Raw genomic sequence first — 23615 nt, forward strand, 5'->3', positions numbered from 1 at the left:
GCACCTGGGTATGAATAACCCATGCACCAGTATGGGCTGGGTGTCGATAGGGTGGAAAGCAGCTTTGCAGAAAAGGACTTGGAGCTTCTTGTGGACAACAATTAGGTGAGGAGCCAGCAATGTGTCTTTGCGGCAGAGGCCACTGGTATCCTGGGCTGCACTAAGCTGAACGTTGCCAGCAGATTGAGGGAGGTGGTACTTCCCCTCTACTCAGCATCTGCAGTGCTATGTTCAGTGCTGGGCTCCCCAGTACAAGACAGACATGGACATATTGGAGCAAGTCCAGCAAAGTGCCACAAAAATGAGTAAGGCTTCACTCAGCACCTCTCATGTGAGGAGAGGCTGAGAGAGCTGGGACTGTTTAGCCTGGAGAAGAGTAAGGCTCAGGGGGATCTGATCAGTGCATATAAATACCTGGTAGGAGGAAGTAAAGAAGGAGGAGGCAGGCTCTTCTCAGTGGTACCCAGCGACAGGAGAAGGGGGAAAGGGCCCAGCTTAAAATATGAGAAATTCCACTTAAACACTAGAAAAAACTTTTCTGCTGTGAGTGTTGTCAAACACTGGAATAATTTTCCCAGAGAGGTTGTGGAGTCTCTGTCCTTGGAGATATTCAAAACCCAGCTGGACATGGTTCTGAGCAACTTGCTTATGTTTGCCCTGCTTTGAGGGGGCAGAGTTGGACTAAATGATCTCCATAGGTCCCTTCTAACCTTCGTGACTCTGTGGTTCTGTAAAACAGCTGCTACAGGCCATTGCCAAGGCTGAGGTGCTGGGCTAAATGGAGACTTGGTCTGACTTAACGTGCACTTGCTGGGGTCACTTTACTGAATTTTCCCCCATATAATACTACGAAAAATATGCTCTGCTTAAAGGATCATTTCATTCATTCTTCCTATAATGAACAGAAACTTCCCCCAGTTATAGATGATACTTCTTGCACTATATCTAATTATACCCTTACATTATGCATAATTCAGTGACTGTGCTATGTTCATTGTGCTGCCTGCCTGCTTCCTGAGCTAATTTAGTAGCCGCTATTGAAAAAGCAAAGATATGACTATTCTGTGGATGGGAAACCTGGTCTTATGGTGAGCCACTGTGTCCTGCTTCTTCAGTGCTATCAGTACCTGCTGCAAAACCAGCTGTCTGGAAAATTATGTGTAGGGCCATTCAACCAAGGACAAATAGATAATGTTCATGTCAGCACTTTTGTAATTGCTGATTGGACTGGACTCTACAGTCAACAAATAGACTGAGGACAGAACTGAGCCTGATCCACAGCCCTGGATCTTTGAAACCAGAAGCTAAAGGAGAGTTAATCCTCAGGTCAGAATTCCTTAGCCATAGTGGGCATCTCTGCAATGGCCCACACCACCTATAACATTTCTGAGGAAAGCAATGGGTATATTTTATTCCAAAAACAGATCTGAATGTTTAAATATAAATATTAAAACCATAATTGCAAGTTAGTTCTGAAAGTGGCTGTAAGAGACAGTGCACAGAGGATGTTGCTGGAAAGGTATCATAGGTTCTTAGAAGACTGTGTAAAAAGGTCTCTTTCTGTTGGTGTTGTTCCTTGTAAAGAAGTAAATCTGACTTTGATTTCTTTTAAAGTGATTCTCTAGTCTTCTTTCTTCGTTGAATGGCACTGTTGAGAACTGTTTGAAAGAACTGAAAAGTTCAATGGCTCAGTCAAAGGATTTGTAGGGTCTGTGACCCATTTTAACAGGAGAGGATGACTGTCCAAAAGTATCTTTTTTTCTCACTTATACATACAAACAAATAGGCACACAAATGTCTGCAGGACATGCAGTGTCTGCAGGAACCACTAGTTTATTTAACGTAAAATTTTAAGTTGACAAAGGTTTGGTTAAAGCAAAATGAAACCTTTACAGATTTTCCTTCAAGTTTTAGGAGATATGATCTAATTTGGTTACTCAATGTATCCGAATTTATTGAGACTGCTGTGTGTTGTGTTCTCATAACACTGTGACAATGAAATCTCTGCCAGATTTTCAATTCTTTTCATGTTTGGACACAACTTAGCACTTCTCACCTTTTTTGTTCTCAGAATCATGAACAACAAGGAAATTCATTTACGATAGCCAATAAATAAACTTACTATTTTTCTGCAGGGGAACTACTGTCTTTCAAAAATAACCAAATATTATATGAAACAGTTTACTGAGGCTACAAAAGCTGTAGGATATTTAAGATGCCAACAGCATGTCCATAAATTACTCTGTGGCTCTTTATGCAGATAAACTCCTGGAAGACAGACTGATTCTACCCTTCCTTTAGGATTTCAAAGCTAGTAAAGTAATAGTATTTGTGTCAATACAAGTTTTTTTATTATTATTATTGTTATAGACTGTTTTACTGATGATAGATATGTAATACTGATCCAGCTTATCTAGAGTGATTGTGGCATGGGAACACAGCACATACACATGATTCTGTGACAATCCAGATCAGCAGCAAGTTTAAATGGATTTGATGTCTCAACCTTGACTGGTAAGGCAGATATTTTCTTGTGAAGAATAAAATAATTTATGTTGGAAGGGACACCTGTAAGTCATTTATTTCAATTGCCTGCTCAAAGCAGCTCCAGTTAGACCAGGTTGCTCAGGGTCTTGTTCAGTCAAGCTTTGAATATCTCCAAGGATAAGGATTTCACAACCTCTCTGGGCAGTCTGTTCAGTGCTTGACATGATGGAAAACATTTTTCCTTATATCTGTTCAGAATTTCCCGTGTTCCAGCTTGAGTCTGTGGCCTCTCATCTTGCCACCATGCATCTCTGAGAAGAGTCTGGCTTCTTTGCCTTCTCTAGGTTAGGTAGTTAAAGGCAGCAATAAGATCTCCTTAAAACTGAACAAACCTAGTTGTCAGGCTCTCCTTGCCCTAACCATCTCGGTAGACTCCGCTGGACTGCTCCAGGATGTCAAAGTTTCTCTTATACTAGAAATTTTTCACTGGACACAGCACTCCTGTTTCTCCAGCCTGTCAAGGTCCCTCAGGGCTCTACCCTCCTGTATATCAACCACTCCTTCCAGTTTGATATCATTCATGAATTTACTGAGAATGCGTTCCATCCCATCATTTGGGTAGCTATTACAACGCAATTTGTATATCTTATGTGACTGATATGGCTCATGAGCCTGCCTCTGGTGATTTCTTAGTTTGGCTGCTTGTTACTAGTATTTATGAAGTTCAGGAGCCAAAAATAGAGGTGGGTGAATAAACCAGTGTTTGGGTGACATATACACACCTATGTCCAAAAAAACTGGTTTTAGATGGGGTTGCAAAGGGTTCAGCCCCACTCATACCCAATTCATCAAAACTGCATGAAGGACAGGATAAAGCTGTACAAAGGCACCACACTAGGCCTTAAGCTTTTTCTTAAGCAATTTTCTTCAGCTAACTCACAGTCCAGGTCTTGATTACAGGTGATGAATGTGGACATGAGTCTGTAAGTGGATGCAGACCCACACCCACACTTGATTGTCAGTGTAGACACAGCCCCTGATGTAGGTGACCATGCTGACATACCAGATGGAGGAAAGAGTTGCTCTCCCATGAGAAAGGCTGTATGCTGTGAACAGAGCTGTTCTAGGGAGTGATTCTGCTAAGTCACTAAGACTATACAAACCATATGAATTAACCTAATCCTTGGTTAATAAAGATGGTAGGTTTTAATTTATTTAAATTGCAAAGAATTATTATGCTAAAGGACCCCAAAACTTTGGGATATATTTTTAAATACACCATGTCCTAGATGTCCCAAAATAACTTCTCCAATGCAGTACTATTTCTCTTTTTTCTCTTTCCTACCAATAATTTAGTCACTAGTCACTATTTGATCCACACAGTGTCAAATTCAGTTGGAACTTCTTATCAAATAAAGCACCAGACATTTTCAGTATGCTGGAGATGTGGGCTAGATTCTGTTCTCTTATCCTTCCTGGGACATCTGTTAAAAAAAAAAAAAAAAGCAAAGAAGCAAGAAACAAACAAAAAACCCCCTAAAACTGACAATCGCCAGGTGTCTGGTAAGCTCATCATGATCATTGCTCATCATGTAGCAGTTTCTTGACAGACCTAGAGTAGGAATGAAACCCTTTCTCACTTGTAAGCTTTACAGTACCTATCCCTCTTCAGGAAAGTCTCAAAGGTCTGCTACAATACAAATAATAAATATTCATAACAGGATGAAGACCCTGTTTCATACAGGCTGCAAAAAATGCTTGCTGGACTAGGAGTGTCATGAGAATTAGTAAATATCTGTAGATGATTTTGAAAATGTAAGTGCCATGTCAATGTCTGGTGCCATTCTGTCTCTCATTAAAGAATACTTAAATAAATTCTAAAACCATATACAAAAGGCATATTTTAAATTTAGAGACCACCCTGTTCTACAGCCTGCATAGTTTGAGCTTCTTTGTTGGACATTTAAGGCGGGTAGCATTCTAAAAGCCAGATTCCGACAGATTTTCTACCAAAATATTCGCACAGATCACAGTAAGAACATTTGTAGGGTAAAAAGGATTAGAGTTTGAAAGTTATTTGGGCACCAAATTGCCACTAGGTTAAATGAGAAGCACCAAAATAGCTTAGATGTTCCAGACCTAAGGCATTATTCAACATAAATTTAAGTCATTGAAATCTGGGCCCAGAATTCATTTGCTGATATCTATTACTCTGTCAGGAAAAAGGTGGAAAGTGGCACTTGCAAATTATATACTATTTTGGTCTTGGGTGTAAGTTACTTCCTCATTAATCTTTGTCAAGACCAGAATAATTTCAAAATTGTGGTGTGCCTGACTCACTGAGGGAGGGTGGGGGGAAAAATGACTCATGTGAAGTTTTTTAGTAGTGCCAGTCTCTGCTCTTCACCAAAACCAAGAGACACAGCAATGTGAAGATCCTTCATGTGCTTTACAGGAGGGCCCGTAAGTAACGCTTTAGGGTTAATATCAAGTAACTATTGACAGCAATTGTGGACTGATTTAGCTGTTCTATGTTACATGATTACAGTGGAAAAAAGAAATTGCTTTAAGAACTAGCTCCTTTATAACCATAGTAAATCATGGTAGTTCTGCTAAGTTAAGTCAATTTTTGTCGCCTTACTAATTAGAGGGAATATTCCTAAAGTTCATGCAGCTATTTAGTCCTAGGCTATTCCAAAACTATAGTGATATTATATGTAAGAGAAAGGACTAGGTAACCTTTCAAGATCCTGTCCATCCCTAATCCAGGAATTTTCTATGCTTTATAGAGTTGGTTTTGTCAATAGGTAAACTATCTTTTGGGTTTCTGAAATTGTGCCTCCATTCCTATCAGTGCTTTAAGTGAAGCACATGCATATGGGTCTGCAGCATCAGAGCCTCCAAACGTAACACTGTTGATAGCACTAGTAGTGAGAAAATATGACTTCTTGTTCCATTTTCTTTCCATAGCTGCACAATCTCTATGGCTGCCCCGATGCATTTATTGTGTCCTTTTCTGAAAGCCCAGCTCAGTCAAATATTACCTGTGCTTACAATGGAGAAACATAGAGTGAAGTTCATCTTGTTTAACTTTGGATAGCTCCATCTGACTAATACAGACTTTTTTTATGGTCAATATAGAGAAAAAAGCTCCCGTATGATGCAATCCATCTCACTATAAGGTGGACTTCTAAAATAGGTCAGGAGTATGGCTCTGGGTAGCTGCCTTTTTCTCATTGACACAAAGACAGGTAGCTCAGATGCAGGCATTAAACTATAGACCTCTGAAATTAGATGACGTGAAACCAACTCATAGCATCCTGAAGACTCAATAATAACTTGTACTGCTTAGAATTTTCCTGAGCCATGTATTTAAAAAAAAGAAAAAGGGATCTTGATTTGTTGAGGTTTTTGTTTGGGATTTTTTGGGGGGCTTTTCTATAAGTTGGTATTTTATTTGCATTGCTGCATTATGTGGTATTTTAAGTTCCTATCTGAACACATTTGATTATATATTTCAGTCCTCTCATGTGTTTGCTGTGTTTAGTACCATTCCTCCCCAGGTAAAAAGCAAAATGTGACAACGCAAGAAATGACAAGGGTCTCAGTGAAGCCCTGAGGATCATTACATTAATGTTGCTGAATTTTATATTGGTCTTTAGTTTCTGTGCTGAATGCCATGCAATGACTAAGGGAGATAAATGTGGAACTTCACAGAATCACAGAATCACAGAATTGCTGAGGTTGGAAGGGACCTCTGGAGATCATCTAGTCCAACCCCCCTGCTCAAGCAGGGTCACCTAGAGCACGTTGCACAGGATTGCATCCAGGCGTGTTTTGAATATCTCCAGAGAAGGAGACTCCACAACCTCTCGGGGCAACCTGTTCCAGTGCTCTGTCACCCTCACAGTGAAAAAGTATTTCCTCATGTTCAGATGGAAGTGTCTGTGTTTCAGTTTGTGCCCGTTGCCTCGCGTCCTGTCACTCGGCACCACTGAAAAGAGTCTGGTCCCATCCTCTCGACACCCTCCCTTCAGATACTTGTACACGTTGATAAGATCTCCTCTCAGCCTTCTCTTCTCCAAGCTAAACAGGCCCAGCTCTCTCAGCCTTTCCTCATAAGAGAGATGCTCCAGTCCCCTAATCATCTTTGTAGCCCTTCACTGGACTTGCTCCAGTAGTGCCACATCCCTCTCGTACTGGGGAGCCCAGAACTGGACGCAGCACTCCAGATGTGGCCTCACCAGGGCTGAGTAGAGGGGGACAATCACCTCCCTTGACCTACTGGCAACACTCTTCCTGATGCACCCCAGGATACCATTGGCCTTCTTGGCCACAAGGGCACATTGCTGCCTCATGCTTAACTTGGTGTCCACCAGCACTCCCAGGTCCTTCTCCGCAGAGCTGCTTTCCAGCAGGTCAACCCCCAACCTGTGCTGGTGCATGGGGTTATTCCTCCCCAGGTGCAGGACCCTGCACTTGCCTTTGTTGAACTTCATGAGGTTCCTCTCTGCCCACCTCTCCAGCCTGTCCAGGTCTCTCTGAATGGCAGCACAGCCCTCTGGTGTATCGGCCACTCCTCCCAGTTTTGTATCATCAGCAAACTTGCTGAGGGTGCACTCTGCCCCATCACCCAGGTCATTAATGAAGATGTTAAACAATACTGGACCCAGTACTGACCCCTGGGGAACACCGCTAGCTACAGGCCTCCAACTAGACTCTGTGCCGCTGATCACAACCCTCTGAGCTCTGCCATTCAGCCAGTTCTCAATCCACCTCACTGTCCACTCATCTAGCCCACACTTCCTCCAATATTTTTCCTCCCACACTTTCTCTCCCATATTTTTGTCTCTTACTAAAACATAATTCAGTATTTTATTTTTCTGATGGTATCCAAAAAAGGGAAGTAATGCTCTTACACTTCAATGTAACTGATCCAGGCTGTGAAAGAAGGCTGCTGAAACTGCCAAAAAAGGAAGTATTTTTTTTATATGCTTATTGTGTACTTTCTCTTCTGTAATTCTTGTAAAAATTTCAATAGGATTTATGAGGCAAAAATCACTGTGTAGCTGAAGCTTTAGAATCAATGATGGGATATGTTTCCCATGAACCTATTGCTTTTCTTGGTTTGTAATGAAACTTGGGCTTTGTATGAAGATCCTGTGCACTGCATGGGACATAGGCCTGCCAAGCTAGTCATGATTCTCGTGAGCTCTGCTCAAATAACAGGACTACACAGTGAAAGGTTATACCGGGCTTTACGTGAGGGTGTACGAATTAGGTTCTATTAATCAGTCTTAACTCAATGGAAACTGTAGGCCCCAGCGTTTGCCTGCATTAGGTCTGTGTCAGAATAGAAGACTTAAAGATGTGACTCTGTTTGTCATGGTTTGCCAAATCAGCTGTGTCCTTACTGTCTACTTGCACTTAAAATTTACATCAACTATCCAAAATATTTAATGGAAGCTAATTATTTTGTAAATTCTATTAGTTTTCCCATGACACATTTTTATGAGATCGCTGCTTCTTCCCTTTAGTTGAGAAGAGATAAAGAGTTCAGATGGGTGATGAATCCATATGCCACAAACACAGGTCTGGTCTAAACAATGAGGTATCTGGGTAGAGACGGTTCCAGAAGAAGGGGGCCATAATGATTGGGAGATAACTTTGGAGGAGTGTCCAAAGCAAGCAGGGTAAGAAATCATACATGATGTGAACATGTAAGGTATAAAAATAGCAGAACTCTAGCAGAGAGCTTGTGGCTGAGCTGGAAAGACATTTTCCAGGGGCTTTTGATGCTGTTCATTTGTCCTCTACTTATTGAAAAACTGCAGCCAGCATCTGAAATATCACAAGCAGGATCTAAAATCTCTTTAAATATTTCCTCTTTTACCTTAAACTGCAACTAGAACAATACCTTTTACTTACATTGCATTAATCTCGGACTTTTAAGTACGTCATAAGCCTTAAGAAGTATGGACCAAACTCCTTGCTGGAGAAGCCCCTTTAGAGAATTTTTTCTCATAATTAATCCTGTCAGCAGGCAGTGTGGTAGATAAATATCACTCTTCCGGATCTGAGTAAGTACTTCCTAAAGAGGGAAATAAAGGCATAGATAGATTCTCTTTGGGCCCTACAGAAAAAGCAAGTTCAAAGGCAGAGGTAGAGCTCAAGAGTTCCCAGCCCCCCTCTGTGGCTTAGATCACTAGAAAATATGGTTGAAAGAAATTGGCACTTAAGGGCAAAAAACTGTTTTCTAAAAATAATTCGTTCCTTATGCTACATATATAATGGTAGCAGTCCCCACACTGGTACATGTTATGGGACAGAGGAGAAAAATACTGTGCTTCAGATTACAGTTGAAAGAAAGGTTTGTTCCTGTCACCCTCCTGTTTGAATTCATATCTGCACCTAACAGCTTCAGGAAAGCTTTTGTGATTTATATTTTCAAGAGGAATCATTCCAGAAAGCTCTCAAGGTTTACTATTTCTTTAAGGACTGAATCAGTCTCTTTAGCTGAGCCAAAGATTTCTAGCTCTGAGCCAGAGTGTTGTTTTCCTCTCCAAGCCTTCACAGCTGTTTAAGAGCTTGCTGATACTGGAATTTTTGGCCTCCATAATTTTTTAGGCCTACAGTTTTCATCCTTTGGGTGATTCTCCTATGCTGAATATCTGTGTCTGTTGATGGTGTCTTATGGGGGAAAATGGGGGCATGAAAAAGCCCACAGAGATATACACCCAGGTTGGGACTCCTGCAGTGGCTGCGCTCCAAGGAAGGGCTCAGCAGGGGATGGCGAATGCTCTCCCCTGGCCTGCGGAGATCACACAGTCTCACCTGAGCATCTCTGGGACAGGCTCCAAAAATCAACGGCTCCTCACGACACCTTTTCTGCCTTAAAACTCTGTGTTCACACAGATTAGGGACAAACCTGCTCTGTATTTGCCGAGTAGTGCAGCAATCCCTCATGCAAGCACACAGCAACCGTATGTCTGCCCAGAAAGGGAGACTTTCTGATTATTTTCTGTTTCTGCCCATGTTTTACAAGTCTCCAGTCTCCTGTCCCAGAAGTAGGGCTTTTGTTAATTCACCGGCTTTGTTCTTGACTCTTTCTCCAATTCCTAGATTCAGTCTTGCATGCAAATCATGCCAAACTCTCAGGCACATACTGCAACCTATATACTGTATGCTTATAAACTTTAGTAGGAATACACTATATGTGTACATACAAACTTACAAGGCCACGTAGAAACTATGCTTGAGTGCAGAAATAAAACCAACACTGCAAAAGAAAACTCTGTGTGTGATTTTCTCACATGGTGTTTTTGCATAATGTTGCATAAATGCTAGATTTTTTGCATTTGATTTTTCTGACTTTTAAAATTAAGAACTTTTAATCCATTGACAGTTTAGGATAATTTTCTTTAGATCTACAGTGAAGATGTGGCAGCATATACTGTTTAAGGATCTGATCTACGAAGTTCAGGATTTGCTGGCAGGGTATGTTAGTAGTTCCTAGGTCAGGCTCTGATTGACTCAAGGATTATGAATGTCTCCTTTTTAAGAATGTTTCCTAAAAATGACTACTTAATTTCTGGTTAGAGAAAAAGAGGGAAAAGGAGACCATTTATATAAGTAGAGGATAGCTCTGCTAACCATAAAGCTGGAGTCCAATGTCTTGTATGCTGCCTCTCCCAGTTTTGCTTGCACCACTTACCCAAACTCATAGTGGCTTCTACCAACAGCTCCCTGAATGCTTTGCTGATGTTAATTGTCACACCTGTGAAAGAACTGCTAATTGCTGTTACACTCAATTTACATGTGAGTTCACTGAGGTACTGGAGGGAAGCAATTTCCTAAGCCTTGCCAAGAGGTGTGACAGTGCCAGGGATTCAACCCAACCTGAGAGTTATTGCCCACCTTTAAACCCTGCTGAAGTTATTAAGCACAGAAAACACTCAGGCATCTTTCAGGATAGCCCTCAGCACTAGAAAGGGTCAGGCACAAGTGAGGCTAAGAAAAATAACACCCCAAGCACAGGAGGTGGAGAAGGGCCCAGCTGGAATCAGACGGGTGCTCTAATCACTTTCAGCTCCTGTTATATGCAAAAGCAGTAATGACAAACCTCATAAATAACAGTAAAGAGAGAAAGGGAAAACATTAAAGTGAATGCTAACAGAATTCATAAAGTCAAATGCCATTAAAATACAGTATGTATATAAAATAATAGTTTAATTCCTGGCTACCTGCTGTGTTCAAGCTAAACAAAAGACAAAGTAATATCTTCAGGAAGTATTTGTGAAAAAAACAGTTCCCTACTATAAGATAAAATTTAAACAGTTTATTTTATTTAATTAGGTTCTTACTTGTTTTAGTATGCTGAAAGGGTAATATGCATACAAATTAGTTTTGTATTTTTGGACAAATTGCACAATAAATTTTATATTGTAAAAGAAGAAGGAAAGATATGACCATAGGGTGGATACTGTTTCCCATCAAACAGGAACTGCTTTAATCTCACAAAAGTACTTTTTAATTTACAGTATAGGCATGCTGGTACGCAGGAAAAATGGTAACAATTAAGGTTAACTGGGTATATGGGTCAATCTGTAGCTGTGCTATCCCAGGAGAGACCCAAAGAAAGAATGATGCCTCTGAGACACACATCCTTGTCTCTGTACTGACCTGCCGCCAACAGAAAAAGGTGCACTGTATTCCCCATTCTTGGGCACCACGCACGTGCTGCTCTCCCTGCTCCTCCCGCCCTGGCAGCAGCTCCGGCTGATCCCTGCAGGGCCCAGCCACATGTTCCCACAGCAGGGCACCCCCCAGGGAGCTCCTGTGCTCCTCTCTTGCTCTTCCTGGCAAAGCTACCATCTCAGGGGAAGCATTGAGTGCTGAGTGGTATGGTAGGCTTACTGTCCTCCCCTTCTCTTTCCATATGTGCGTACATGCGCGCTCACACACACATGTGTGTATGTATGTGTGTGTATATATGTGTATATATATATATATATATATATATATATTCATTTATACACAGTTACATCTGCATACCAAATGAGAAATCAAAACATACAGGAAGTAAAACGATGCAAATATTTTGAAGGAAAAAAAAAGACAAGATACATTTCAGAATCATCTCTTCAGTGTTTATATATGCGACATTTGAGACTAAGTGACCAAGCAAACCTGTGTTCCTTTTCCCCCACATTGATGCACTTTCTAAATTGGAGGAATTTCCAGTTTTCTTTTCTCTCTCAGTTCCATGGTCTATTTGAGTCTCACATGGGGCAGCTGAGTCAGACTTTGATGTTTTTTGCAGTGTGAAGAACAGTTGATCAGTCAGTTAAAATCATATTATTGTCAATAGCGTGACCCTGCAACTAATAGAATTTTTGTTTTCCTTTCTTTTTAGTTTGAGTCAACAATAATAAGAAGAAAATGCAAACATTTGTCTCAATAGCCCAGAATGCCTGGGGAATTTTTATATCAGAAAGGAAGCCCGGCTGGAAGTATCTGATGCACCTTTTTGCAGTTTGCTCTACAGTTGGCTTCCTCTCAAGTGCTCTCTTCTTTCTTGGCATAAATTTCTCCCTAGCACACCGGCCTTTGGATCCCTTGCTGATTTCTGGATTAATCTGGATCACATTTTCTGTTGCTCTCTGTTATTTCAAGCACCTGCGTTGTTTTAGCATTCTGTTCATTCTTTCCTGTGGACTGAGAGAAGGCAGAAATGCTCTTATTACTGCTGGTACAGGTGTCATGGTAGCTGGCAACATCCAAAGTATTTTTCGCAACCTGAAGATTCTGGCAGACAGTATAACCTGTCATTTAGAGGTTGAGCAATTTGCCTTGATAAAACATTACGTTGAGGCAATAAAATGGATTTACCAGAAGGCCAAGTTTTCCACTGAACTATCTAAAGACATAGTGTCATTATGTCATGAATTCACACCATCCTATTCAATTTCAGATGACGCATTGAAACAAGAGCTAAATAACACAAAACAAGAAATCCAGAAAGTTTCTAACCAGATATCTTTTATGCTAACTATGATGCCCTATATAGGACAGAGAGTATTGCCTATAATGGGGATTTTTCTAGTTTCTTTAGGTACAGGCCTCTTTATCAAAAAATTTGTGGGATCTCACAGTGCAAAGTTTAAAAATACTTATATCACAAAACAGTTTGTTGCATTTGATGAACATCAAAGGCAACAACAAAAACCCTGCATTCTGCCACTTAACAGAAATGAAAGAAAAGATTATGTGACAATCCCATCTTTCTGCCTCACGTGGAAAGATGGAAAAAACATGCAGCGATTTCTGCTCCCTATAATTATTCATCTTTGCATCTGGCTTCTATTTGCAGCAATAGATTACTTGCTTTATTGGTTAATTATTTCTGTGAATAAACATCTCCAAGAATTGCCAGATCTAGAGATTGGACTCAGCCTCTTTCAGCAAGTAAGTACTTGTCAGTACTTTATATTTCTCAATTTAGTTTAGTGTGGAAGAATTTCCTTTCCTCTTCAACAGCTGCAGGAGCATCTGCTCCTGCAGCCAATGAGCCGTCCATTCTTTCGTGGCACTATAATTCACACATTTGAGTCAAAAAGGGTCATTACATTTATCAGATACATATGTTGGATTGAACCAGACAATTCTCTGATCTTTCCAAAAAGTGTTATCATATTTCTCAAGAGTAATAAATATGGGAAGAAAGACTTTTATCCCCTCATTTATATATGTGGAGAAGATCAGAAGCTTAAACATGGAATCTCATGGAGATAATGTTTGTAAAGCACCATTTTTATAGCTATAATATGACTTTGAAACTGATGTAAGAAATGCCTATCTTTCTTCAGCTGAGTAATGTGAAGAGCTCATTATTTAAAAAAACATGGCTGTGTGCACACAAAATAATACTATATTGCCAAAATCTGAAGGTTCTTCTAGTAGGAACAGCACTGACATTGAATCATCAAATAATTTAGGTTGAAAGGACCTCTGGAGGTCATCTAGACCAACCTCCTGCACAGAACAGGGCTAACCTCAAAGTTAGATCAGGTTGGTCAGGGTCTGGTCTGGTCAAGTTTTGAATACTATCAAGGTTGGAGATTCCACAGCTGGGTAATCTATTCCAGTGCTTAGCCAGCCTCATGGTGAAAAACTGCTTGCATATTGGGATGAGAACTTCAGTTCCATCTTGAGTGAAAAAGACCACTCGTTTTACTTAAACAGTTTTCTCAAGCATTTCTAATAAAGGAGAGTCCCGCCTGCAATCTGGAAAAGCCCAAAGTAGGGCTCTCCAGTGTGACTGAATCCTTCTATAAGATAAACTGCAGTCTCTACAGACAATTCACAGAAAAGGATTCCCTTTCATAAATTATGGTCTTTACCATGGTGTAATCTGAGTTTTCAAAAACTGCTTGGCAACAGGTTACTTGTAGCTTATTTATGGCTTTGTTAGTAGTTCTTGCATTTGTGTCATTGTTGAAGGAAGATGTCTTAGAGAACATACTGTCATCACAAAATATTTCAAAAAGGAACTAGTAAAAAGGCATGAAGATGGACACCCCAGCTTTTTTCAGGAAAGGTAATATTACACTCAGGAAGAAACTTGTCTTTCTCAGTTAGAGATCTGATTCTTAATTCATCTTTATGATGACTCAATTTTTTTTCGTAATGTACAAGCTTTCTTGCTTTCTTTGTTATTGAGGGACATTTGTAGTTTTACTGTGGTTTGTTTCACCTCTAAGAGCATTATTCCCACAGTAGAAATAAGATTTCCCACTTTCAGCATACTGTACTAAGTAGACTATTATATAAAAGACAGGGGCCAACACCACTGACAGCAAGGTTGTTCTGGGTCCTACGCAAGCATAGGGTGCCTTGTATTGTTCCCCATGTGTTAAGTATCCTTGGAGCACATCCACTTGGCTACACTTTCCCCAAACAACCCTGCTGCCAAGAGGTGTACTTTGTGAACCCCAAACACGCTTACTCAGGAGCTATACACTGAGCTCACCTGTTCAGCCAAGATCGCTGAATTCCTGGACAGGAACAGCAGCAGAACATTAGACATTTAACATTTCCTGGTGAAAATGTATGTCACTATGGTCATAATCTGATAGTCACTCAGGCACCTTACTCAGGCCTTGTAACACCCAAAGATGAAGACTTCTGGGTCTGGCAAGGTGATTTAGAAGGCCAAAAGCAGGACATGGGGCTCTCTGTATGGTCATAGGAGAGAGCAAGGCACATGAAGGTCTTTGGGGAATCATTCAGAGAGCTAAACCAGAGCTCTCCTTTCTCTTTCTTGTCTTTACTGAAAATTTCAGTACCTCTACAAGAACACCGTCCCTGAGCTATTAGGACATTGTTGAAGCAATTGTCTCATTGAGCAGGCACATTTCAGGCCTGTGCAGAGCACAAGCATCCGCTCAGGGTATGAAAAGAAGAGCCCTCTCTTGAAGTACAATTCTTGCATCCATACCTTGAGTAACTAAGAGCACTGGCTCTGAGCTTCACTCTCTGGAGAGGTTACTGCTCCCTATAGATGAATTATTCTGCACCCCTCATCTTCCAGCAAGGCCATGATAAAGCCAGGAGTGCAAGAGTAAAGAATCTGGAAGGAAGAGTGTAAAGATAATACAGCCTAATAATAGGCCATCCCCTTGGGAATGGGACCTCCCAACTTTTAGCCCCTAGTCCAAGGACAATTTGTGAATTATCATTTAGGAGAAAATGCATAAGCAGCTGCTGGAGCAGGTGGCAAGGGGGACAAGTGTTACATCCTATGCACATTTGATGCCAGCTTCATTGCTGTGTGATGCTACACAGCCACAGGAAAGCTGTCCACTTTGATAGCTTGCAGGAACAGGCTTAAAACATTTCCCAAAAGCATATAACCCTTTGCTACTTTCAAGATAAAAGCATTTCAAAGGGATGCTTGACTGTTAGTATAATGTGATACAAGATCTTTCTTCTGTCAATGCTTCCTTACTCAATATTTTCTGTTACTTCCTCTTAGAGCTGAACATACTGAGGATTCATTCCCTTTTCTCACCACCTCCCAAAAGCTCATCTAGCCAAAAGTGACTTCAGAGAGTAAGATTCTTAAGGTGAGCAATGCAATAAGTGCTTTGCTCAAAATTGCAAGTAAACAGAATAGGACATACAATCTTTGGCAGAGGGATTTCCATTCTGACTTTGGCATGTGACATATTGTCCCTCTGAGCTGATCTCCTCAGCCAGACCACACTTCCAGTGACACACTGTTAAACTGTTGCAGGTTCAGCTTAGACAGTGCTGTGGCAGCCTGGTGGTCCTGGTGTGTCATGGGAAGTTTGTCTGTTTGGGTCTGAGCCACGAGGAAGAAGGAAGCCTTAGGACACAGCATGCTTGAGACATGGGGGCACCTCAGGCAAGTGGAACCTAGTACTGAAATGACTTGAAATGTAAAGTCAGACCATCAGTCTAATTCTATCATTCCTCAGATGATGATATTTTTGCATCATATATCAAAATATCAAACATTTCCATAGGATAAAAGTTAGATTATTGACCAGTTCTTTCTTAACAAATAGCGGAGAAATTCAGGATCTGTATGGTAGACATGAGCCAAAAGTTCCCAGTTTGTGTCAATGGAAAACTCATTTTCACCTAAAGGATGCAGGCTGCCAAGTGCAGACTGTTACCCAAACTTTCTTTAAAAAAGCTGATGGATCTGCTGTACCTGCGTGATCTGTGCATGTGTAGCAAGTCAGAATCATCCTGGTGAGGTCAGATTCCTGTGCAAAAGCAGAGAGGCTGTCATCACCTGTTCAGTCAATTTAACATGAGATATGTTGCAGTGGCAGATTGCCACACATGCTAAAGGGGGCTTTACCCCTCATGTTAGCTCTTACTCCAAAGTGCCTTCCTTTCCATGTCTCAGGCATCTCATAAAAGCCTTCCTGCTGAACAGCAGCTGTGCTCTAGCATCACCAAACCATCCATGGGACTACCAATGGTCCTGATCCCCATAGACACAGTCACCATCAAGAGATGAGAGGTCCAAGAGAACTGCTTGATTTTCAAGAATCACTTCCTCCAAGCTCAAGAATGGTCCATCACAACAAACAGGAAATCAAGCAAGGGCAACATGAACCCAGGAACTCTACTCAGCCCTGGTGAGACACATCTGGAGTGCTGGATCCAGTACTAGGCTCCCCAGCACAAGAGATATGGACATACTGGAGCAATTCCAGCAAAGAGCCACAAAGATGATTAAGGGATGGGAGCATCTGTTGTATGAGGAGAGGCTGAGAGAGCTGGGACTCTTCAGCCTGGAGAAAAGGAGGCTTGGGAGATCTTATCAATGCATGTAAATATTTCATGGAAAGAAGTGAAGGAGATGGAGCCAGGCCCTTCTCAGTGGTGCCCAGTGACAGGAGAAGAGGGAAAGGGCATAGACTGAAATACAAGAAATTCCACCTAAACATTAGAAAAAACTTTTCTATTGTGAGCATGGTCAAACACTGGAACAGGTTGCCTAGAGCAAACACTGGAACAGTTTTCCCACAGAGGTTGGGAAGTCTCTGTTCTTGGAGATATTCAAAACCTGACTGGACATGGTCCTGAGCAACCTGCTCAACCCACTCCCTGCTGTTTGAGCTGGGGGAGTTGGACTAGATGATCTCCAGAGGTCCCTTCCAACCTCGGCCATTCTCTGTGTGATTCTGTATGCCTTTTTGCATGTGTTCCTGCCCTTCTTACCTTGAGGACAGCCCCTCATCATGATCTGCCTTGAGTGTGACCCAAGTCAGTGCAAGGAAGGAGCTTAGTCTCACCATCCACTAACCTGAGCCTGACCCTGTCTGTCTGATTCATGGCCTCCACACTTCGGATTTGTTCTGTTTATATGCAGTGTTCAATCCTCTGGAGAGCTGATAGACTCTCTCCCAAAACAGAAAATTTGGCAGGTATCAGATTGGTTCTAGTTCCCCACTGAAGGCTAATCACATAAAAATGTAAAATTTAATCTTAACAGTTTTGTCATAACAAACCTCAGGGTTGCTGATCTGAGAGAAAGAGACTGAAAGCAGAACAGACCCAGCAACCTCTTGAGGTGTTTATTCTCGGCATGAACAGTTAAGATCTGCATGCATTTTTGTACCTGTGTTTCATACTGAGTTCCTAATGCAGGTTTTCCTTGTTTCTACATCAGTTCAGTATAAGGTAACAATGGACTGAGGTAGATTGAAACAGGATAATGTTAAGAAAAGGGATAATAGGAAATGTTAAGAAAAGGGAGAACAGGCTGAAGATGAATGGCATATTTTGGGCATCTGACTTATCTAATGAGTGCTTAACAGAAGTACCTGATCTCTGTAAGGTGGTTGAAGAGCCACAGGGAAGAGCCACATATCCCCTGGACAAGAGAAGAAAAAGAGAAGAAAAGAAAAAGGAGCTGGGTGATTCAGTGTTCCTACATGCTGAGCAGAAAGTTTCTTGCCAGTAGGAAATACTGACCCTAGTAGCATATCTAATTTAGTTCCTGTCATTCAGCATCTCAGTCCAAGAACAGTGCAAGACACCAGCTCTTCTGAGAGAAGGCACCTATTAGAGGAGGAGAGGTGGCTTTGTTTTGCATGATAACCTTGTGGTCAGAGCTCTGGCCTAGGTGGAGGTGTGGAAGCACTGCTGAGTACATACTGAGCCACAAATGAAGGGACTGACACATTCTGCTCTGCAGTTTTATTCTGAAGGGAGAACCCTCCAACAGAAGTTCTGGGCAGATTCAGGGGAGTGGGAATATATGATGCCACCACAGCCAGATTAGCTAAATGGTTGTGTGTCAGAGCCACCAAGCAGCTAAGTTTCTAGCAGTCCAAGCTGTGGGATAGTCTCCCTATAGAAATGGTGAAAAAGCAATCTGACACATTCTAAAGACAGTTAATAAATATATTGTTGTGAGCAGTCCTTTGTAGACACAGGATGGATCAGGTGATTTATAGTCCTTTCTAGAACTGAATATCCAATGGGAAAAATCTTAAAAAAGGGGGCAATCAGTACTATAATCAACTTTCTCTCTCTCCTTTTCTTGTGCAGAGAAATGAAAACAACTTTATCATTGGTAATAGAGAGCTTACTGTAAAGAATGACCTTTTCAAGATCTCTTTGTTTAAGCATGACTGCATCCCTAAGCCAGAACTCTATTTGTCCACGACATGGATCCACCTTGGAATTATCGTCTTCTTCTTAATAATTTTGGGATTATTCTCTGGTGTCCTCACCCAATTTAAAATACTTGTGTCAGCTTCATTTTATCCTGACACTGAGATGAAACGGATATATTATCTGCATGCAAAATTACTCAAGAAAAGAGCAAAGCTACGACAGAAAACTGTGAAGGAGGATGCATTTGCTAGAACGGTAAGTCATCAGCAGTATGGAAAAACAAATCTCCTTCTCTCAGGGTAGTAGCCACATTCAGACTCAGAAAATATTTAATAAACTTTCCCAAACGGGGGATACTTAAATGCTTTCCTGAAGTGGGCCTGGAGTGAGTTGCCTGTTAGTAAGATTAGATCGTATAACCATGTTGCTCTGCCCCTCAACACACATGCATCTCACAGAACATGGGTACAGCCAAATGACCCAAATGACTATGTGTTGGCAAGAAAATACTCCTCAGACCTGCAGCTTTCCACAGGAGAAACTTGCTTTTCATGAATGTATGAAAAGAACCTCCAGCACAAAAAGTATTCTTGCAATGTAGAGAGCAAATGTTAGGCATTTCTGAGCAGTCTCTTAATGTTAAGAGAGCTGTTCAATTACTATTTAGCAAAATGGAAGATAATATATTTCTGTTTTAAAAGCACAGTCAGAGGGCAACCGCAAATAGCATTAGGTAACAGAATTTTTGCTAACATTTGCCATAAATATGTGTATAAATAAATAAATAAATAAATATGTATAGAGAGTACATATATGCACTAATGGAAGTATATAAACACAGACATGTATTTATGGTAAATCCAGATAGATAACTACAGACATAAACATGTGTTTTTATAAAAAATAACTTTCAGTACTGACTATGTGAGATGTTAGCGTCTAGGTGGTCTGTAACTTAGTAATACTATGATCTTATTATCATCTTTCTGTCTTTTCAGGTTAACTTTTGGTTTCCAATACTCAAGGCAAGAGTGGCAGTGAGGAAGAAAGAAAGGAGTGTGCTAAGTGACAACACAGTGTGAAAGAGGCCAAGTGAATCTTTGGATTGGCTCTGGCTCCGCAAGGCTCTATATATTGCATCCATCTTTCTAGAAAGTATTTTCCTGTGATATTTCAATTTTAAAATATAAAAGTAGGATCAAAGGCTAACGGTCTGCAGTGTTTTGGAAAAGCTGGCATTTATCAGGAAGCAACAGGAGACAGCATGCTCTTCACCACAGAGAATTCCTTGTTGCATTAATATTCATTTATGTTTTAACTTGGGGCCCGCATTGTTTTGCACTTTAAATGGTCACGGAGGGTCTGTTCTTTTGTGTGGAAGGAATCAAACAGCTTGGAGCCTTTTTGACTACTGCACCAACCTCTTTCAGTTGAGCTGACAGAGGGTATAATGGTAGTAGCAGGTTTATCTTCTTTGTGCTTGTCAGGAATGAAGACAGAAGACACAGCAGAGGTTGTCCATTGGCTTCTGGGCAGGTCAAAAACCTGACCTGGTGGGCTTAGGTGTTTCTAGACATTTCTATTAGGCTTGACCCTCAACTGCCCCCAACCCTTCAGTTTGTTTCTTTCCCATCCCTGGCTTCTTACACCTGCTCCTGCCTCTGTAGCTGTCTATTCCCTATGGTAAGAGTGTTGTCAGTCTTCTCTCCAGACCTCTCAGTCTTCTAGCCCAGCTGAACTCTCCCTCCCTCTAACCTTAGCTCCCTCACTTACTTTGTCTGATTTGTCTCTCAGAAGTTTCTAATCCTAGTCTCCCATCCTGGCACCCTGACTCAGTTTCGATCTCCCACTTACACGTCTGTAGACCATATCATTAGTGCAGCTTGTCCCATAACTTCAAAGGTCATCAGAGAGGTAAAGTAGCAAGCAAAGAAGAGGGAGTGCTCATGAGAGTTAGGATACAATGGAATAAAGTGCTGTGGGTGCAAAGGACCTGATTTTGAAGTGTAGGGGCACACAAGCAGAGATGAACAATGCTTCAAATATTGTAATCTGAGGGAGTTTGCAGACATGGCAAAAATTGGCTTAATTATGGTGCTAAAGCTGCCAGTAACTTAAATGGAACAGAATTAAGCCAATGCTCAGTGCTTCACTTATCAAACTAACATCAAGAATGTGACCTTCATATGACACAGTAAACAGATGCTAAAAGCATAAAAACATAGGAATGGTGTGACTGAAGTGGCACTAGAGGTTCAATGTATAGCTAAAAAGGAAACCCACAACATCCAGTATACTCCTGGTTTTCAGCCACAGCCAGCTTCCTTCTCTAGCCTTCATAAAAATAGCAACCCTACTCTGTTCCTTTATATGTACAAGGTCCCAGGTCAGCTATTAACAGGAGCCTCTGCTATCTGAATGAATAAAGACTTATTTAAAACTTTCTAGTAGTGAGTGTCAGAAGTTATTTTCCACCTGAAACACTTACACAAGCTGCAACTGCTTCAGGGAGATATGACCTTCCTCTGATTAGTGTTTCCACACAGAAATGTCTTAATTAATGTGGGACATCAATGCTATGCTGTCCAGTTCCTTCTCCTTTCCTAAACCCCTCTCCAAAGCACCTACGATGAGTTAATATAAATATACAGCGCAAAGACATATAGGTAATTAAATCTCATCAGAATCAGTAATCTTTAGCTATTCAAGAAAAAAAACTGATGCTCAACGCTGCTGAACTTTCTAGGGCATGCCTAGAGGCCACGCTTCAAATTTATCACCCCTTTAAAGACATTGTTGCTAAGAGCTGCCAAGATACTAGATCTCTTTTTGCTTTAGATAAGCAGAGCTTTAAGCAGCAAGCCTTTTTTTTGTTTGGGCCCCAGCTCTGTCTTGTCCCCCCACAAAGCCTTGCTCCTCCATGGACACGGGTGTTACAGGTCGCTGGTGTGCTGCTTCCTCCTCTCTAGGAACTGGGGTGCTAGATTAGCACCATGCATTACTGAGGGTTGTGCTGAATAAAGGCGCTCTCTGAGTGGCCCAGTCACGACCTCTTTTGCTAATGTGGGGTAGCTCTGGATAGCAGTAGAACATTTTCATTCCAGGTACTGCTGTCAAGGAATGGACCAGTAACAAAAAGCATCATGGTGAAAAGGGAGAAAAATTAAGCATGTCAGGAGGGTGACGAGTGCTCTGAATTTGCTTGCACAAAACAGATTAGCTGTCTAGGTATATTGACAAAAGGACATGTTCCTTTGCCCTTGTTATCACTGCAGACAAAAGAGGAAAGTTAAATGTCAAGTAACAGCTGAGCGTTTTTGGTTGAGTCTTGAAAAAGTCAGTGCTGGTATGAGTCAGATGTGCTTCCTTGAGTCCTGAAGGACAGGGTGTGCCTTGATCTTTCATTGATGAGAAGGTGGCAGCCGGTTTGACTAGCACTGGTACCACAAAGGTGAGATTTTTGTTTCATTTGGCAGCAGGGGTGCAAAATTTGTCTCGGGTTTCTCACCTTTCCTGTTTTATTACTGTCTAGCCATCCAGCATACCTTTTCTCTCTTTTGCTCTGCAAGCGTTAAGAGAAAGCTTTGTAGCACACTGGAATAGTTCCTCTGAAAAACTCAGAAGAGGATCAATGGTTGGACTAGATATCTAAAATAAGACTGTGTTAGGATTTTGAGTTTGTGAATACACTGTCAGGACTATACCATGTCTGCACTTCATATTTATTTGAGAAACTTAAGCTTAGTGGGCCTGACCGATTACAGAAAAGAGCCTATTAGTAGTCCACGTTAAGGTGGCTGAGACCTGGGGTTACAGAACAGTGTCATACTGAATGCTGTGTAGCAAACTGCATATTGTGTAGCTTGCTTACTCATACGGGCAAGATCCATGGCAGTGATAAAAGACTTTTCCAGGTCCCTTCCAACTTCAGCTATTTTGTGATTCTGTGGCTGTGCAGAAAGCATTGCAGAAAACATGTTAGAAACGCAGGGCAGAAGCTTGAGCTATTTTGTGCTGTGCTTGTGCCAGCACAAGGGTGCCATCTTGCAAATGTTGTTGCTGTTACACTCATATTGGACACATACACTTGAGTGGACTAATGGACAATTTGCTTATGTAACTATACCTGTGCATAGCCCTGTGTTGAAAATGAGCTGAATGGTAGGTAAAGGAGATAACTCCGCTCTTCCCTACCTCCCTAAATCTGCATTACCTGGAAAAATGGCATACTCAGCACAATTTTTTTGAATTCTAAAATAAAGTCACCTTCATGGCCTCAGAGACACTGGAATTCATCTTAGTTATAGGACAGTTCTTACCCTGATCTACAGTTTTAGGTCTTTGCTTCAGTTGCCCTTGGGTGAAGAAGAAAGGAGAAAAAATACCCACTAATGGAAATACCCATTAATATCCAGAAGTCCTCTTTATAGTTGTACAGATGAAAAAAAGGATGGCCTGTCTTTCTCCTGGCATTGCGCAGAGACATAACTCTCAGTCTCCACAGACCTTACTAGGTTTCTGTTTCTTCCTGTTTGTTTCTGTCCTGTGAGTGGGGGAAGTTTGGGGATTTCTTTATCTTCAGCTGTCTGCTCTGCCTGTTGCCCAGAGATTCCCTTTGTCCTGTCTGTTTATCATAACCTTCAACCATGTGATTACATCATCGTTTTTTCTTATTATTTATTAAAAAAAAATCGGTCTCCAAGTTCCAATAAAAAAACAGTATTTTCCACAATTTCTGTTCCTCTTCTTGCCTACATTCGCCTCATATTTTCTATGTTTTATTGTGGCTCTTTCCCCTGCTCTTCCTCATTTAGAGTCTTCTTTACTCTTTTGATATATTTTCTTCTATTCTTACAGAACATTTTTCCACATAGATAAAAGCATATATTTTTTCTTTCTGCTAGCATAAGTGAATTGCCAGCACATTTGAAATAAACTATTTTATTTATTCATTTATTGGC

The 23615-nt window shown here is 41.1% G+C and overlaps 1 protein-coding gene across 1 annotated transcript; it reads left to right on the top strand.

The window, feature by feature from the left end:
- Nucleotides 1-11928: 11928 nt before the first annotated feature.
- Nucleotides 11929-20221, top strand: DCSTAMP (dendrocyte expressed seven transmembrane protein). Its single transcript, XM_013954645.2, has 3 exons — nt 11929-12954; nt 18586-18909; nt 19653-20221. Exons 1-3 carry the CDS (start codon nt 11929-11931, stop codon nt 19734-19736), a joined length of 1434 nt encoding a protein of 477 aa, XP_013810099.1. The 3' UTR covers nt 19737-20221.
- Nucleotides 20222-23615: the final 3394 nt, after the last annotated feature.

This window comes from Apteryx mantelli, chromosome 2 (genome assembly GCF_036417845.1).
Source record: "Apteryx mantelli isolate bAptMan1 chromosome 2, bAptMan1.hap1, whole genome shotgun sequence".
NCBI classification, from domain to species: Eukaryota; Metazoa; Chordata; class Aves; order Apterygiformes; family Apterygidae; genus Apteryx; species Apteryx mantelli.

Coding starts and splice junctions, on each gene's coding strand:
- DCSTAMP (XM_013954645.2), top strand. CDS start 11,929: ATGCAAACATTTGTCTCAATAGCCCAGAATGCCTGGGGAATTTTTATA. Junction 12,955..18,585: donor GACTCAGCCTCTTTCAGCAA/GTAAGTACTTGT, acceptor TTTCTTGTGCAG/AGAAATGAAAACAACTTTAT. Junction 18,910..19,652: donor AGGATGCATTTGCTAGAACG/GTAAGTCATCAG, acceptor CTGTCTTTTCAG/GTTAACTTTTGGTTTCCAAT.